General features: G+C 54.7%; 1 protein-coding gene across 1 annotated transcript; it reads right to left on the minus strand.

Annotated features, from left to right (window-relative positions):
* Positions 1-6,707: 6,707 nt before the first annotated feature.
* Positions 6,708-8,713, minus strand: LOC135812985 (uncharacterized). The gene is made up of 2 exons (XM_065326204.1): positions 8,075-8,713; positions 6,708-7,913 (listed from the first exon to the last, which is right to left on the minus strand). Exons 1-2 carry the CDS (start codon positions 8,711-8,713, stop codon positions 6,708-6,710), a joined length of 1,845 nt encoding a protein of 614 aa, XP_065182276.1.
* Positions 8,714-13,044: the final 4,331 nt, after the last annotated feature.

Raw genomic sequence — 13,044 nt, forward strand, 5'->3', positions numbered from 1 at the left:
ACCACACACACCACATACACCACACACACCACACACACACCACACATACCACACACACACCACACACCACATACACCACACACACACCACACACACCACACACACACCACACACACCACACACCACACACAAACCACACACGCACCACACCACACACGCACCACACCACACACATCACACACACACACACACCACACACACCACACACACCACACACCACACACACACCACACACACACCACACACACACACCACACACCACACACACCACACACACACCACACACACCACACACACACCACACACACCACACACACACCACACACTACACACTACACATACCACACACACCACACACACCACACACACCACACACCACGCACACCACACACACCACACACACCACACACACCACACACACCACACACACCACACACACACCACACACACCACACACACACCACACACCACACACACCACACCAGGGGCGGATCCAGACCCCAAAGCTGAGGGGTGCGAGGATGAAACTTACATTATTTTCTTTTGCAGTAGTAAACCAAAGACATAGTATGTTATGTGTGTTACTGTATAATATCATAATTACACATAGCACCAAGATGAGTAGTATGATTAGTTACACATTGAATGTCAAAATTTACAAGTAATTTACGACTGCTACCGGTATGATTCTCAGTCAGACACAGATTATGCTATGTACATGCTATATACACAATGTCAACTCTAGTCAGAATTCAGGGCGGCTGTTCAGTTCCTCACTCCGCATCCTGGAGAATGTTGGTCATCATCATCTTCCGTGGGTGCTTGAGGGCGAACATGTCGACGATGTCAGTGACATCAACAGCCAAGTCGTAGCGGATGTGGAGTAGAGCTAGCCCGGTTAGTCTACTCTGTCCCATTGTACTCCTGAGGTAGGTCTTTTAAGGAGACGCAGGGCCGACACGCTTCGCTCACACTCGCAAGACGTGATCGGCATCACAGCTAGAATGGCTAGTGTGGCGAAGATGTTGGGGAAAGTGTGCTTGCAACACTGTTGGAGCGCGGCTTGAACAGTGGAGGGCAGAGAGTCTTCACCCACGCGGCTCCACTTCACCCACCAGTTGTCGAGCTCCGACGTAATAGATCAAGGTACTGGCATGTCTTCGCTGTACTGGTCGATGAAGCGTTTCAGGGAGGCCTTCCAATCTGTTGTCTTCTTCATGACAGCCGGGACTGCCACAAGACCAGACGCTGCTGCGCTCTGGGCATCGGAGAAGCGAGCGTGGAGTTCTTGAAGAAGGCAATCAAGTAGAGGCGTGGTGATGGTGATGCGGAAGTGGTCCTCTGCTGATGCACCTGGTACGGTAGGGTTGGCCCGATGGACTGATCTCCCACATGCGCGAGGTGCCTTCAACTCGATGCCAGCATCATCAGCAACCTTCTGCACAGCTTCGTACCACTCGCCCGCACGGAAACGGAGTCGGAACAAGCAGTGAGAATTTGAAAGAAGCTAACACGACAACTGAAACATGCAACGTCAAAAGTAAAGAACTTCGAAGTGAGTTTGTTGCCGGTGAAAAAGTAACAGTTAGTTCCAAAAAAGTTCTATTCCAAATGTGCAGCCCTGGCGCGAGCACGTGTCCAGAACGATCACGTGATTGCACACAAATCATCCGCGGATCCGCGGCCGCGCAGCGAGCCTGGGCCCATGATGGGCCTGGCCTGCCCTTTTTTTTTTCTTCTTTTTTTTTTTTTGAAAAATCCTGACGGGTTCATTTGCACCCTTCGCACCCCCCTGGATCCGCCCCTGCACACACACCACACACACCACATACACCACACACACCACACACACACCACACACACCACACACACACCACACACACCACATACACCACACACACCACACACACACCACACACACCACACACCACACAAACACCACACACCACACCACACACCACACACCACACCACACACCACACACACCACACACCACACACACCACACACACCACACACACCACACACACCACACACACACCACACACACCACACACACCACACACCACACACACCACACACACACCACACACCACACACACCACAAACACCACACACACACCACACACCACACACCACACACACCACACACCACACACACCACACACACCACACGCACACCACACACACCACACACACACCAAACACACCACACACCACACACCACACACACCACACACACCACACACACACCACACACCACACACACCACAAACACCACACACCACACACCACACACACCACACACCACACACACCACACACCACACACACCACACACACAACACACACACCACACACACCACACACCACACACACCACACACACCACACACCACACACACCACACGCACACCACACACACCACACACACACCAAACACACCACACACCACACACCACACACACCACACACACCACACACACCACACACACCACACACCACTTGCTAGTCCTCTTCTGCGAGACCTCTTTACCTTGCGCGCCCATGGTGCTCGCACTGCAGCCACCACCCGTGGCCAAGTCTCTGCTGCTCTTGTTCTGCCCCCCGCTAACACCCGATATGGCTTTAGTGCAATTTCTTATTTGGGCGCTACCAGGTGGAATACACTTCCACCAGCTTACCGCATGTCTAGTTCACCAGCTGAATTTCGCTCATCCATCAAATTATACCTAGGGTTCCCTGTAAAAAGGCGCTGACGCCTGTTGGGAATTCCCTAGTAAAAGAAGAATAAAATTTAATAATAATAATAATAATACCACACACACCACACACCACACACACCACACACCACACACACCACACACACACCACACACACCATACACACCACACACACCACACACACACCACACACACACCACACACACACCACACACACCACACACACCACACACACACCACACACACCACACACACCACACACCATACACCACACACACCACACACACCACACACACCACACACACCACATACACCACACACACCACACACCACACACACACCACACACACCACACACACACCACACACCACACACACCACACACACCACATACACCACACACACCACACACACACCACACACACCACACACACACCACACACAACACACACCACACACCACACACCACACACACCACACACACCACACACACCACACACACACCACACACACACCACACACACACCACACACACACCACACACACCACACACACACACCACACACCACACACACCACACACACCACACACACCACATACACCACACACACCACACACACACCACACACACACCACACACACACCACATACACCACACACACCACACACACACCACACGCATCACACACCACACACACCACACACACCACACACACACCACACACCACACACACACCACACACCACACACACCACACACCACACACACCACACACCACACACACACCACACACACCACACACACACCACACACACCACACACACACCACACACCATGTCGCGAATTCGATAATACGTAACATTCGCGAATGCTAAAATAACTCAGTTTGAATGTTTCACGTAACTTTTCTCCTTTTTTTGTTATCGCCATATTTGCCATGGCGATGTGCAGTGCTGGAAGTTTTTTCATGCGCATGCTTGATCCTTTGGCGATCATTCTTTTGGCTTGCTGACAACACTCGAGGAGTTTCAGTTTTCTTATCCTAATGGTACGTCTGACGACGATCAAGTCCAATTGCACATCAGAGGCTCCGCTCCATGTAACACTGTAGTGGCCCTACATTTTTACTGCATAAATAACCAGTTTTCAAAGCTTTTTTTTTTTTCTTTCGTTCCTACACCATAACACGCATGCTCGGCCAGACCTTCCTCGGCCTTGTTTTTACTGCATTTTCTGCGTAGTTTGCATTGCATGCCTCTTCGAGTTTTTCCAAAATATCTCCACGATGGACGCTGTTTTGGATTTGCTGCATACCCTGGCGCAGCCAGAGGTACAATCTGCCATCGCGGCATCCGCCCACTCCCGCGGAAAACAAATAGGAGACACCGTTTCGGGGAACGGTATACAAATTTCCTCAAATTCCACACCCACGGGCGGATTAGAAACTGGTCGTGGCACCACCGCAGCCTCTGGCGGTCAAGAAATGGAGGAGGCTCGGAACTCTTCCAACAGGGAAGGGAACCAGGATGACTCTCGGGTAGACGGCGGGGAGCCTTTTCGTTTTGTCTCATTGGCCGAACGTCGTTCGGCAAGCCTCGGTTTTTCCACGGACCACCATTCCAGCAATGGCGGCCGGGGCCATATTAGGGGTGACGTCACTGACGTATCTGGGTCACGTGATTTACGTACAGATAGATCTAGATCATGCTCACGGGACAGATCTCCACCCCACTCACGATCTAATCGATCTCCCCCTCGTTATCGTTCTGCTTCATGTGAACGACGTACACGTACTCGCCATAGATCGGCTGGTGCTACACGTACACGTAGATCTAGATCTAGATCTCAATCTGCGGACAGATGTCGGTCAGGGTCACGCTCGGGTGCTACGCACGAGTCCCGCCTGAGTGCCCGGGGACGACATGGCCATGGGTCACCCAGACGGCGCGAGTCGCACCGTTTCACCAGGCACCGAGATAGTTCTGGCACTAGTTCTAGCTCTGGTACATCAGAATCTGACGATAGTGACTTCGACAGTCCTGGTGGCACATGTCCGTCATCCGACGACTCCGCTGCCCAAGAGCATCGCCGTGGTAGCGGCGCGGGCTTCGATCCTAAGGGGTAAGTGGACGACTCTGTATGGTCTCCCCCCTCGCACATGGCCTCGTACCTACGGGAGCACTGCCGTGGTTCCCTGTCCTTCGCTGAGCGTCGACGGGAGAGGAAACTGTGTCCCCGACCGGACGTGGAGGAAACGCGATGTCCACGCGTGGACCCGTTCTTGTCGGATGTCCAGGGCCTGGCCAATGCCAAGAGAGCGGATAGAATGCTGGCCAACATCCAACAAAAGGTTACGGACGTTTTCCGTCCCCTGGCCGCGCTCTGGGCTGCTATTGAGCAGGGCCGGCCGGTCCACGAACTGACCGAGCTGGTCCAGATGGTGATCGTCATGACGGGCGACGCCTCGAATGTATTGTCGGAGACACGCCGTCAGCGCCTCATGGCAGCGCTGCCAAAGAGATGCCCGAAGAGCCTGCTGCAGGGCTTGCGTCCTTCCGGTGATCTCCTCTTCGGTGATGGATTTTCCCGGGAGTATAAACGGAAGTGCCAGGAAATGGACGTATTCCAGCCACGGCCTTCTGGGCGGCGCCCGGGGACCGCACAGGACCGGTCGCAGCCTGCCCGTCCTGACCGTTTTTCTGGTCGTACCGTGTACCGGTCAGATCCAGGGCGGTTCCGCCCTTATGACAGGGCAGGACGGGGTCATGTCACCCGCCGGCCTGAGGAGCATTTCCGCCAGCCAGCAAAAAACGGCCGGGGCCAGCCCTTTCGCGGGCGCCCTCGAGGTCGTTGACGACCTCCCCCGTGCCTGGCTGCCTCACGGAAGCCCCTACCCCCCAGGTAGCGGGTCGATTGGAGCATTTTGCGGCAGCCTGGCGAGACCTAACGCAGGATGCGTGGGTGTTGAAGACCGTCTCAGGGTACTGCTTAGACCTCCACACCGTTCCTTGCCAGCGGTCCGCTCCGACAGAGATGTGGTTCCCTCCCGAAAAATGCGCCATCGTCCACCAGGAGATAGAGGATCTCCTATCCAAGGGTGCAATTCGACCGGTGAGCCCATCTCCCGGCCAGTTCGTGAGCCGGTTATTCACCGTACCCAAGAAGGGTACCACCGCCGAACGTCCAGTCATCGACCTCCGCCACCTGAACGAGCACGTGCGGTACGAGCACTTCCAGATGGGGGGTCTCCACCTTGTTCCCCTATCCGTCCGAGAGGGCAATTGGCTCACAAAGCTAGACCTCAAGGACGCGTACTTCACCGTGAATGTAACACTGTAGTGGCCCTACATTTTTACTGCATAAATAACCAGTTTTCAAAGCTTTTTTTTTTTTTTTCGTTCCTACACCATAACACGCATGCTCGGCCAGTCCTTCCTCGGCCTTGTTTGAACGCGTTAATGGCCAAGATAAAGCCCATGGGCACTCCCCGGTGCATAAGTAAATGGGATGGGCGGGAGGGACTACAGTGTTACATTTCGCTTAACCTCTTCATGCAATTATGATTATACATCAGAACAGAGTTCCTTGTATAATCGTCAATTGCACATCAGAGGCTCCGCTCCATGTAACACTGTAGATTTCAACGCCAAATCAGAGGTGAAGCGAACACCACAAGACCGGTGAGAGGGACCAACGCAGGCCATGAAAACCCCCAACCGGGCATGCAGCACACCATGCACACCACCAAATCAGTGAGGAACAGGGTAAACTGGTGCCACGGAAACTTGCCGCAGAAAGTGACAAAAGGCCTGTCCAGAACAAGAACACAGGCGTAATGGCAAAAGGAAGAATAAATGAGGAAAGCCGTGTACTATACACATGCACAGATAGAACGGCATTGAGAAAGCCAGGCACAGACAGCAATCGGATTACTGAGGTAGACACAAAGTCACAGACTCAGAACCTGGCCAGGCCACCATTGGTAGCGCTACGGCGCAAGCACGGAGCGGGAGAACTGCTGATGTGCCGATGGGGAAGAGCCGCTGGTCTCACCCTCCCACGGCTTGAAATAGAAGCGCTGGAACACGGATGCGCAGCTCCAGTCAGCACATTTCATGATGTCCACTGTCGACATACCTTTACGCTTCGCAGCAGACGTAGAAGCGGCACGAGTGGAATGGGCACCAAACAATGATGTGTCCACACCAGCCTTGGACATAACCTGCTTGATCCAACGAGCAATCGTTGCAGAGGTGACAGGGTGATGCGGACGCTTCGTGCAGAGGAACAGATGTGCAGAAGATGCCTGCCGCAGGTCGGCGGTCCGACGCAAGTACTCCCTGAAGCACTCCACAACACAGAGTGCAGGAGACACAGGAAAGGCAGCAAAGGTGACAGGTCGGGCTGGTTCCGAACCAGGGCGATGCTGCTTAGGGGGTGTGAGATAGTCAAACACCACGCCCTCGGCAGAGAAACGATGAGAGTTGAGGCTTAGCCGGTGGAGGTCCGAAGAGCGCCGAGCAGCAGTCAAGGCCATCATAATGGCCAACTTGCCAGACAAGACAGGGAGAGACAGGTCCGTGTTGGCAGGCAGTTTAGAGAGCCAAGAAGTGACAATACCCACATCCCAAGTATGTGAGTACCGCGGCTGCGGCGGACGCTCTAGGCAGATACCACGGAGCAAACGCACCACCAACGGGTGCTGGCCAATGGGTGTACCATCCAGCTCAGGCAGGGTAGCAGACATCGCTGACCGATAGACATTCAGGGTACTGTAGCTGCGGCCGTCCTCAAAGGAATCGGCCAGGAACTGGAGCACCATAGCTAAAGATGGGCGAACGGGATCCACTGACCGTTGACTGCACCAGCCCAGCCACTGCTCCCATGCCGATGCGTAAGCGGCATTGGTTGATGACCGCCAAGAGGAGGAGAGGAGTCGCACGACCTGTGGAGAAAGTCCTGCTGCATTGAAACGCTGCTGGAGATAGGCCATGCGGCGAGGCGCAGGTGGCGGGATAGTACCAGTGGGTGTGGATGGTCCGAGGGTGAGAGTAGCAGGCAGTCGAATGTGGGCAGAAGCATGGGAAAATCGACCAACAGCTGCAGCAAAGTCGCGTACCATGGCTGCGTATCCCATACTGGTGCGACCAGTATCATCCGGCAAGTATGGAGTGAGGCCACACGATAAAGCACCCTGTCCAGTAGGCAGAATGGTGGGAAGGCATACACCGCGTCCTGATGAGGGAGACTCCAATTCTGAGAGAACGCATCTAGAGCGAGAGCCTCCGGATCCGGCCTCCAAGCATAGAAGGCGGAAAGTTGCGTGTTCAGTCGAGATGCGAACAGATCTAGCACCAAAATCCAAGGAGCTGCCCTCTGAATCCTGCGAAACAGAGCAGGGTCCAGGCGCCAGTCGCCGGACTCGGAGAGGGAGCCCCGAGAAGGATGGTCTGCTGGGTTCTCCTCGCTCGGCACATATTCCGCCTGGAGGCGGATATCGTGTTGGACCGCCCATCTCCAGAGGTCGCAAGCGATCTGGGACAGGAGACGGGAATGCGTGCCGCCTAAGCGGTTGATGTAGCTGACGGCTGTCGTGTTGTCGATCAACAACTTGATGTGCAGAGGACGGTACGAGGCCCGGTGATGAAAGGCTTTCACCGCGAATGAGGCAGCGATCAATTCCAGAGCATTGATGTGGAGATTGGCCTCGGTAGGGGACCATTGACCCCCAGTACTCGTTGTGCCGCACACCGCTCCCCAGCCGAGCAGGGACGCATCGGAGAATATGGTGAGCTGAGCGGGAGGTTTGAGAATCGAGCGACCATTCCAAGTTTCTAGATCTGCTGCCCACCACGTCAGCTCCGTCCTGGCTTCCGGCGTCAGGCGTACCGTGGCAAGGTAGCTCTGATGGCGACGAAGGGCTGCAATCTTCAACTGCTGAAGGTGGCGGAATTGCAGTGGAGCCAGAAACATGCCTGGGGAGCACGCAACCATCCTGCCCAGGAGTGAGGCCAATGCGCGGATGGACAGGTAGGGCTGGGACAGGGCTCGGTGGCACTCCTGCTGGAGTTCCGCGCCTTGTCGATCGGCACAGACATCGTCATGGCCACAGAGTTCAACTGAAATCCTAGGAGCTCGAGCTGTTGCGTAGGCTCGGGAATGGACTTCTTCCGATTGATTACGAAACCCAGAGATTCTAGGAGTTGAATGGCCTGCTGCGTCTGCAGCACTGCGGCCGGCCGTGACTCGGCAATCAGGAGAAGGTCGTCGAGATACAGGATGAGACGAATGCCCTGACGACGAAGAACACTGATCGGGACCTTCATCAGCTTCGTGAATACCCGGGGGCGCTGAACAGGCCGAACGGTAGGCACTGAAACTCGTAGAGTTGGCCCTCCCAACTGAAGCGCAGGAGCCGGCGGTGCTGGGGACGGATCGGCACGGTGAAGTACGCGTCCTTGAGGTCTAGCTTTGTGAGCCAATTGCCCTCTCGGACGGATAGGGGAACAAGGTGGAGACCCTCCATCTGGAAGTGCTCGTACCGCACGTGCTCGTTCAGGTGGCGGAGGTCGATGACTGGACGTTCGGCGGTGGTACCCTTCTTGGGTACGGTGAATAACTGGCTCACGAACTGGCCGGGAGATGGGCTCACCGGTCGAATTGCACCCTTGGATAGGAGATCCTCTATCTCCTGGTGGACGATGGCGCATTTTTCGGGAGGGAACCACATCTCTGTCGGAGCGGGCCACTGGCAAGGAACGGTGTGGAGGTCTAAGCAGTACCCTGAGACGGTCTTCAACACCCACGCATCCTGCGTTAGGTCTCGCCAGGCTGCCGCAAAATGCTCCAATCGACCCGCTACCTGGGGGGTAGGGGCTTCCGTGAGGCAGCCAGGCACGGGGGAGGTCGTCAACGACCTCGAGGGCGCCCGCGAAAGGGCTGGCCCCGGCCGTTTTTTGCTGGCTGGCGGAAATGCTCCTCAGGCCGGCGGGTGACATGACCCCGTCCTGCCCTGTCGTAAGGGCGGAACCGCCCTGAATCTGACCGGTACACGGTGCGACCAGAAAAACGGTCAGGACGGGCAGGCTGCGACCGGTCCTGTGCGGTCCCTGGGCGCCGCCCAGAAGGCCGTGGCTGGCATACGTCCATTTCCTGGCACTTCCGTTTATACTCCCGGGAAAATCCATCACCGAAGAGGAGATCACCGGAAGGACGCAAGCCCTGCAGCAGGCTCTTCGGGCATCTCTTTGGCAGCGCTGCCATGAGGCGCTGACGGCGTGTCTCCGACAATACATTCGATGCGTCGCCCGTCATGGCGATCGCCATCTGGACCAGCTCGGTCAGTTCGTGGACCGGCCGGCCCTGCTCAATAGCAGCCCAGAGCGCGGCCAGGGGACGGAAAACGTCCGTAACCTTTTGTTGGATGTTGGCCAGCATTCTATCCGCTCTCTTGGCATTGGCCAGGCCCTGGACATCCGACAAGAACGGGTCCACGCGTGGACATCGCGTTTCCTCCACGTCCGGTCGGGGACACAGTTTCCGCACCCGTCGACGCTCAGCGAAGGACAGGGAACCACGGCAGTGCTCCCGTAGGTACGAGGCCATGTGCGAGGGGGGAGACCATACAGAGTCGTCCACTTACCCCTTAGGATCGAAGCCCGCGCCGCTACCACGGCGATGCTCGTGGGCAGCCAAGTCGTCGGATGACGGACATGCGCCACTAGGACTGTCGGAGTCACTGTCGTCAGATTCTGACGTACCAGAGCTAGAACTAGTGCCAGAACTATCTCGGTGCCTGGTGAAACGGTGCGACTCGCGCCGTCTGGGTGACCCATGGCCATGTCGTCCCCGGGCACTCAGGCGGGACTCGTGCGTAGCACCCGAGCGTGACACTGACCGACATCTGTCCGCATATTGAGATCTAGATCTAGATCTACGTGTACGTGTAGCACCAGCCGATCTATGGCGAGTAGATCTATGTGTATGTCGTTCACATGAAGCAGAACGATAACGAGGGGGAGACCGTGAGTGGGGTGGAGATCTGTCCCGTGAGCATGATCTAGATCTATCTGTACGTAAATCACGTGACCCAGATACGTCAGTGACGTCACCCCTAATATGGCCCCGGCCGCAATTGCTGGAATGGCGGTCCGTGGAAAAACCGAGGCTTGCCGAACGACGTTCGGCCAATGAGACAAAACGAAAAGGCTCCCCGCCATCTACCCGAGAGTCATCCTGGTTCCCTTCCCTGTTGGAAGAGTTCCGAGCCTCCTCCATTTCTTGACCGCCAGAGGCTGCGGTGGTGCCACGACCAGTTTCTAATCCGCCCGTGGGTGCGGAATTTGAGGAAATTTGTATACCGTTCCCCGAAACGGTGTCTCCTATTTGTTTTCCGCGGGAGTGGGCGGATGCCGCGATGGCAGATTGTACCTCTGGCTGCACCAGGGTATGCAGCAAATCCAAAACAGTGTCCATCGTGGAGAGTAGTAGTAGTAGTAGATTTTATTATTTTACTAGGGGAGTCCCAACAGGCGTTGCCTTTTTACTGGGAACCCTAGGTGAATTTTTACCATGTTTACATACAGAGTAAGAGACGGGGCCTGACGGCAGTCAGTGGGAAGAGCATTCCATCTGTCTGCCGCCAGGAAAGAAATAGAACGCATGCCATATTGCGTAGAAACAGGCGGAAGAACTAATGCGCGCTGTGCCTGGCCGCGCGTGCGAGCCTGGTGTCCAGGCACAGCAGCCCTAAGCTGGAACAAGGATTGGAGAAGGGGACTAGCAAGATGTGGGGTCAAGCAGCGGTACACGAAAACATAGAGTTTAAGATTTGTGCGCTGTTCAAAAGAATAGAGATGATATTTGCGGAGAACAATTTCAGTAGACATCATACGGTCAAACCCAAAAACTTTCTTCATTGCTATGTGACTGACAGTCACGATTTTATTGAACAGGGTGGCGCTGAGACAGTGCAGATAAGCGTTACTGGCATAGTCGAGAGTCGATTGCACAATGGATAAATAGAACGTCCTCTTCGCTTTAGGTGTTAGGTTTTTTCGGCCATGTCTGAAGGCGGCAATCTTGCCGAACACCGCACCGCAGACCTTCTCGACTTGCAGCTGGAAGGTGAGATGCTCGTCGATGAGTAGTCCGAGATACTTCACGGTGGCTTCAGGGGTGAGGAGCTTGCCTTTACAAACTAGGGGGATTGGTAGATGCGGCACAGGTTGGCGTGGGCGCCGAAGGACCAGGAACTGCGTCTTGTCAGGGTTCATGAGAAGTCCTCTAAGTTGTCATCTAGGTAGAGCTCCAGAGCGCTAAGGTCATCCTGAAGATTTCGCAGCATGACAGAGAGGTCCGTTCCAATGACGAAAAAGGCGATGTCGTCGGCATAGAGCTGAGAAATACTGTTCCGAACAATCTGTGGAACCTTGCGGATGTAGACGCAAAAGAGGAGGGGACCAAGGACGGACCCTTGCGGAACTCCCCTGGTGCAGGGCACAGTCCCACCACGCTCCCCATTGACCACGACTTGTTGACTTCTGGAGGGATATTTTGGAAAAACTCGAAGAGGCATGCAATGCAAACTACGCAGAAAATGCAGTAAAAACAAGGCCGAGGAAGGACTGGCCGAGCATGCGTGTTATGGTGTAGGAACGAAAGAAAAAAAAAAAAAGCTTTGAAAACTGGTTATTTATGCAGTAAAAATGTAGGGCCACTACATGTACAGTGTTACATGGAGCGGAGCCTCTGATGTGCAATCTGTCTGGGCCTGCTGCAGTTGATCGATGCCAGCAGATCTGTAGGCATTTTCTCTGTGTGTGCCACAATGTAGAGAACCTCATCTACGCGTAGAAATCTGGACCCAAAACATGCGCAGCCGTAAACTCGAAACTAGCTACTATCAACTACTCTCAGTTTAATGCTGACCTGAATGATATGCTCGAGGACTCATCCTCATTTTCAACATTGGACAGTCAAACTTGCCATCTGCTAACGTCTATCGCTGCTGTTACTGATACGCATGCTCCATCTAAACAAGTTAGACTACCCCTCTGTCCCAAACCTAAGCCTCAACCGTGGGCAACACCAGAGTTACGGAAACTGCTGCAGCGCAGAACTACTCTGCATCGAAGAGTCCTTTCGCAGCCTGGGAATATGGTTCTTAAGCAACAGTATCGTTCTGTCAGACGCGAGGGGACGCTTCTGAGTAGGAGACTGAAATCCCGTTTCCTGATGCACCAGTTCTCGGCACTCCGACGAAATCCTAGAGGTCAGTGGGCTCTTCTTAACAGTCTGTCTGGCAGGCGGAAAGTAAGAAATCA

This window comes from Sycon ciliatum, chromosome 3, assembly GCF_964019385.1.
Source record: "Sycon ciliatum chromosome 3, ocSycCili1.1, whole genome shotgun sequence".
Classification (NCBI taxonomy): Eukaryota; Metazoa; Porifera; class Calcarea; order Leucosolenida; family Sycettidae; genus Sycon; species Sycon ciliatum.